This window comes from Otolemur garnettii, unplaced genomic scaffold, assembly GCF_000181295.1.
Source record: "Otolemur garnettii isolate 467f Iridium unplaced genomic scaffold, OtoGar3 scaffold00050, whole genome shotgun sequence".
Taxonomy (NCBI): Eukaryota; Metazoa; Chordata; class Mammalia; order Primates; family Galagidae; genus Otolemur; species Otolemur garnettii.
In genome coordinates, this window is record NW_003852445.1 from 8,510,419 (window position 1) to 8,517,061 (window position 6,643).

At 39.4% G+C, this 6,643-nt stretch overlaps 1 protein-coding gene across 11 annotated transcripts in view; it reads left to right on the forward strand.

The window, feature by feature from the left end:
- MGA (MGA, MAX dimerization protein) overlaps nt 1-6,643 on the forward strand; it is a 144,238-nt gene that overhangs the window by 40,153 nt on the left and 97,442 nt on the right. For 10 of the 11 annotated variants that reach the window (XM_023514266.1, XM_023514267.1, XM_023514264.1 and 7 more), the window contains exon 2: nt 1,852-2,979. The exons of the other annotated variant lie outside the window; for it this stretch is intronic. In XM_023514266.1, the coding sequence (XP_023370034.1) occupies nt 1,919-2,979 (1,061 nt within the window). In that variant the 5' untranslated portion in view covers nt 1,852-1,918. The remainder of the gene's footprint in view (nt 1-1,851; nt 2,980-6,643) is intronic. 11 annotated transcript variants of the gene reach the window in all.

Genomic DNA, 6,643 nt, shown 5'->3' on the forward strand with positions numbered 1-6,643 from the left:
TAATCCAGCCGTGTGAAACAACAATGATGGCTGCAACCAAAAGATAGCTGGGCTTTGTGGTGGGCGCCTGTAGTCCCAGCCACTTGGGAGGTGGAAGCAGGAGAATCACTTGAGCCCAGGAGGTTGCTGTGAGCTGTGATGCTACGGCATTCTTCCCAGGGCGTCAGCTTGAGGCTCTGTATCCAAAATAAATAAATAAATAAATAAATAAAAAGATGATGACATAATGTGCAGCTAACTCTTCTGAACATTTTACCTTTATATATCCTCTAGATACTTTTTATATGTGTTTATAACATTTATTCATTCTTATTATGGCTATGTAATATTCTACCCTATGATGTACCAGCATTGTTTAATGGATTTCTACTAATGGACTCCCCTGTTGGCCCCCCCACCCAGTATACACTTGTCAGGTGATGGGTACACCAAAAGCTCAGACTTTACTGCTGTATAATCTATACATGTAGTTGAATTCAACTGGTACTCCTCTAACTTTATTAAAATAAAAAAAAATTACTTGTCTTATTCTGAAACTCTGTATATTTTCCTAGTCGTGTATGCCACGTATTCTTTGTACATTTTTCTATTCGGTATTTGGTATTGTTGATTTCTAGAACCCTTCTTGTATTAGGTAAAGGAGTACTTTAGGATGTAAGTTGGAAATAACTTTTCCTGGTTACTCATTTGCTTTCTAATTTTGCTTAATTTTTTTTGCCAAATTTACATAATGTTTATCAAAATTTTTTTGTCATATTGATTTTAGGTTTTGTGTCTTACAAATAGCTTTTTTCAGAATTTCTTTAAAAATTAAAAGTAGATCCATCTGGAATTTTTTTCTATGTAAAATCTGTTTTTTTCTAGTAAGTTCCAATTATTTGTTACGGCTTCTTTAAATGTATGTACTAGCAGATTAAGATATCTTTTAACTTAGTTATGAAACCATGACAGTCCCATGTAAAGAGTTAATTGTGTATAGTTAGCTCCTTGGAATAGAAGGGGAATTTTTTTTTTTAACCCATTCCAAGAGAATATGCTGGCTAAAGGAATCTTAATTTAACTAATAAGATTAAAATGGACTTCTAGGTCTGGGTAAGGTGGCTTATGCCTGTAATACTAGCATTCTGGGAGGCCTAGGTGGGAGGAACATTTGAGCTCTTGAGTTCCAGACCAGCCTGGGTAAGAGTGAGACCTGTCTTTACTAAAAACTGCAAAATTAGTGCGTGTCATACACCTCTAGTTTCAGTTACTGGGGTGCCTGAAGCAGAAAGAGAAATGCTTAAGCCCATGAATTTGAGGTTGCTGTGAGCTATGATGAGGCCACCATACTCTGCCTGGGTGACAGAGTGACACTCTGGGCAGAGATCTTTAGAAAATGACCATATATTCCAAAATGAATATTCATACAGTGATTCAGAGAATGGCAAGAATCTGTGCACGATGGCTCATGCCTAATCCTAGCACTGGGAGGGAGAGGTGGGTGGGCTGCTTCAGGGCAGGTGTTCAGAGCAGCCTGAGCAAGAGCGAGACCCCAACTCTACAACAAAATGGAAAAATTAGCTGAGCAATGTGGTGCACACCTGTAGTCCCACATGCTCAGGAGGCTAAGGTAGGATTGCTTGGGCCTAGAAATTACAGCTATGATCATGCCACTGCACTATAGCTTGGGTGACAGAGCAAGACACTGTCTCAAAATAGAAAAGGGCAGAAGTAAAATCTTAGAAAATTTTAGGAATATTTCAGGGATGATGTAATCAGTTTTGTATTTTTGTATATGAATATTCCCTTGATTAAAGGGTTTTTTTGTTTTTTGCTTGTTTTTGTTTTTGTTTTTGTTTTGTTTTGTTTTAGGATGGGAAGGCCATTGTGACTATATGGTGATTACAGTTGTCTTGCTACTTAGTTGCCCACTGGAATCATGGAGGAGAAACAGCAGATTATATTGGCTAATCAAGATGGTGGGACAGTGGGAGGAGCAGCACCTACTTTCTTTGTCATCTTAAAACAGCCAGGAAATGGCAAAACTGATCAAGGAATTTTGGTTACTAATCGTGATGCCTGTGCTTTGGCTAGTAGTGTGTCATCACCGGGAAAACCTAAAGGGAAGATTTGCCTTCCAGCTGATTGTACTGTTGGAGGAATCACTGTCACCCTCGATAACAATAGTATGTGGAATGAGTTCTATCATCGAAGCACAGAGATGATTCTGACCAAGCAAGGAAGACGCATGTTTCCTTACTGTCGTTATTGGATAACAGGTTTAGATTCAAATTTGAAGTATATCCTCGTAATGGATATATCTCCTGTGGATAACCATCGTTATAAGTGGAATGGTCGTTGGTGGGAACCCAGTGGGAAGGCTGAACCTCATGTTTTGGGGAGGGTTTTTATTCATCCAGAATCTCCTTCCACGGGTCATTATTGGATGCATCAACCAGTATCTTTCTATAAACTCAAACTTACCAACAATACACTGGACCAAGAAGGGCATATCATCTTGCACTCAATGCATCGCTACTTGCCGAGGCTTCATTTGGTGCCTGCAGAAAAGGCTACAGAAGTGATACAATTAAATGGTCCTGGTGTCCACACTTTCACCTTCCCACAGACTGAATTCTTTGCTGTAACAGCATATCAGAACATTCAAATTACCCAGCTGAAAATAGATTACAATCCATTTGCCAAAGGCTTTCGAGATGATGGGCTAAATAGTAAGCCCCAGAGAGATGGAAAACAAAAGAACAGCTCTGACCAAGAAGGGAATAGTGTTCCCAGTTCTCCTGGTCATCGGGTCCGCCTTGGAGAAGGAGAGGGGTCAGAGATACAGCCAGGTGATTTGGATCCTATCTCAAGGGGTCATGAAACGTCAGGCAAGGGTTTGGAGAAGACTTTGCTTAACATTAACCAAGACTTTCTTGGTTTTGTGGATAATGATTCAGCACTTGAAGTTCCTCAATTGAAGCAAGAGGTTTCTGAAAGGTAGGTAATAGTTCTTACTTAGAAATAAGAGGAATAAAAAATAGGTGGGCCTGCTTTTGGATTTGACACTGGTTTTATGGAGTGTTATAGATATTGATAAACACAAACTGTTATAAAATATACCATAACTACTTTTTATATTCTGTGAAATGACAGATCATTTTTCTATAATGAATGTCAGTTGGATTTAGGATCCCTAATTGTAGACAAATAGGACAATTCATTAGAATGGGGATCTTCTTTTCATTTATATTTAGAATATTCCTGGTATCCGTGGAAGATTGGTTCCAAGACCGTCTGAGGATATTAAAATCTGAGACTTCTCAAGTCCCTGATGCAAAGTGAAGTGATATTTGCATATAAGTTATGCATGTTCTCTTATATCCTTTAAAGCATGTCTACCTGTTTAACATTACTTCATTTGCATGGAATCAATATAGTACTTGGTGCACAGCAAATTCAAGCTTTACTTTTTTGGAAATTTTCCCCATATTTTGGATCTGTAGTTGATAGATTCTACAGATGAGGAACCCATGGATATGTATAGTCAACTCATTATTACAGTCAGCCCTCTGTACCAAGGGGTATTGGTTCCAGGACCTGCTGAGAATACTCAGGTCCTTTAGTTGGCCCTTAGCACCTTTAGATGTAGATATGGAGGGCCAGCTGTAATTGAAGAAGGGAAGAGAAATAACTTCAAATCATAACTGAGACAATTTATCTAAATGAGGGATAAAGTGGATCCACAGTAGATTTACTTATATCTGATAATTTATGAAGTTACTGTCCTATGAACATTTTTTTGTTGTTGTTGAGCCAGTCTCTTTCTATTGGCCCAGTCTAGAGTGCTTGACATCAGCCTAACTCATAGCAACCTCACACTCCTAGGTTCAGGCAGCCCTCTTGTGTCCTGAGTAGCTGGGACTACAGGTTCCTGCCACAATGCCTGACTAATTTTTTCTATTTTTAGGGAAGAGGGGGATCTTGTTCTTGCTCAGGCTGGTCTGCAACTCCTGAGCTCAGGTGATCCTCCCACCTTGGCCTCCCAGAGTGCTAGAAGCGCAGGCATGAACATTCTCATCCATAAATCGTCAAACTAAAAAGCAGGCTGAAGATCATAACTTGTTGAAATAGCATGATTATATGGGTTTTTTTTTTCCCCTTTATTTATGTTTTTTTGAGTTAGTCTCACACTGCTGCCTGGGCTTGAGTGCCGTAGTGTCAGCCTAGCTAACAGCATCCTGAAACTCCTGGATTCAAGTGTTCCTCCTGCCTCAGCCGCCTTAGTAGCTAGAACACAGGTGTCCATCACAACATCTAGCTTATCAATCAATCTTTCTTTCTCTCCTCCCCTCCTCTTATTTTTTTTATGGTAGAGGCTGGGTCTTCCTCAGTTTCATGCTGACCTTGAACTTCTGAGCTCAAGTGATCCTCCTACCTTAGCCTCCCAGGGTGTAAGCATTACAGGCTTGAGTCATTGCACCTGGCCCACTGTTTCTTTTTTAGAAAAATGTATCCTGCATACTCCACAGAGCATCAAACTGGCTATTCTAGAAAAACAGAAAAAAAAAATTGATCTCGCATCTAACTGAACCTATGTACCCTCTTACCAACAACTTCCCATCCCCCATTCTGTTCTGTACTTCTATGAATGCTTTGCAGTATTTGTCTTTCTTTGTCTTGCTTATTTCACCGAGCATAATATCCTTTAGGGTTCTCTATGCTCTATGTTGTCACAATTGGCAGAATTTCCTTGTTTTTTTGGGAAACAGTCTCATTTTGTAGCCCTCAGTAGGTGGCGTTACAGCTCACAGCAACCTCAAACTCTTGAGCTTAAGCAATTTTCTTGCCTTAGCTGGGACTATAGGCACCTGCCACAGTGCCCAGCTAATTTTTTAGAGATGAGGTCTTTCTCTGGCTCTGGCTCAGGTTGGTCTCCAACTCATGAGCCCAGGCAGTCAACCTGCCTCAGCTCCCAGAGTGTTAGGATTACAGGTGTGAGCTACTGTGCCTGACTCCCACACAGGTTTTAAAAATTTAAACAGTTGATTACCAATTATAATATTTTTACTCTTGTTAAGGAAAAGGTGTTTAATCTGTCCTTGGATAATGGAAAAATTTATTAAAATTCCTTTGGAGACAAAGGGTGAAGGAGTTTGTTCACTGAAAGGGTCAGGTATATTTTTTGTAATAGCAGTTACTTAGATTACATACTTTTGAGCTTTTGATTTTAATGAGTGGAGAGAATGGCTGAGACAAGAAAATCACTTGAGTTTAGGAGTTTGAGGTTGCAGTGATATATGATGACACCATTGTTCTTCATGCCTCGATTACAGGGTGAGACCCTGCCTCAAAAAAAAATATCCCTGAAATTCAATAGCCTTTTAAAAATAAAAGATGATGGATGGTTCAGATTTACTAATGCTAAAGTGTTTCCGTAACTGAATGGGAAAAAAGACTTGAAGCATGCTACAAGGAATAGCATTGTCTTCATGTGTGAAAAATTACATTTAGCTGTATATAAATTTTGTCTCCAAATATTTGATTTGGGAGGAAAAATTATTTTAAGACAAGAGTTGGTGCTTAGCACCTGTAGCTCAAGTGGCCAGGACATCAGCCATATACACCAGAGTCGGAGGGTTTGAATTCAGCCCAGGCCTGCCAAACAACAATGACAGCCACACACACCCCCCCCCCAAAAAAAAGAAAAATAGCGGGGCATTGTAGTGTGTGTGTGTAGTCCCAGCTACTTGGGAGGCTGAGGCAAGAGAATCGCTTAAGAGTTGGAGGTTGCTCTGAGCTGTGTGACACCACAGCACTCTACCGAGGATGGTAAGGTGAGACTCTATCTCTACCAAAAAAAAAAGCACAGAAGTTGGCCAAAACTGGCTTATAGCCTATTTTTGTATGTATATAAGAATATAGGACAGAGACCATATGATGCTTATAAAGTCTGAGATACTTACTGTCTGTCCCCTCCTTACAGAAAAAAATTTACCAACCTCCAATTTAAGGACTTGAAAAACTTAGGCACACAGGGTACCAAAAAATGTATACACATTTTAAGAGAGGAAAAACTATTAAAATTGTAATATTCAACATACACTAATACCAAAAGATGAGTACAAGTTACGTTGAGTACCTTTTATAATTGCAGAAGTTAAACGTGACTTGAGTGTTACAAATTTAATTGTTTTTTCCTTTCCTTTTTTTTTTGAGACAGAGTCTCATTATGCCCTCTGTAGAGTGCTGTGGCATCAGCTCACAGCAGCTTCAATTCTTGGGCTTAAGTGATTCTCTTGCTTCAGCCTCCCAAATAGCTGGGACTACAGGTGCCTACCACAATGCCTGGCTATTTTCTTGTTGCAGTTGTCATTGTTTAGCAGGCCTGGGCTGAGTTTGAACCACTTACCTCAGTGTATGTGACCAGCGCCCTAACCACTGAGCTATGGGTGCTGAGCCTAGTTTTTTCCTTTCTTAAAAATGTATATACTTTTTGTGGCAGCCTCTGTATATAATTTTATTTCTATTTTCTGATTAATTGGTGAAATTTTATTGCTCTGTTCTACTTTGTTTTAGCTAATATTATCATTCTTCATTGGTGATTGCACTGATCTTTATTTAGACTTTGCTCCATTTGCTATTGTTTGCCCCTTTTTTTTTT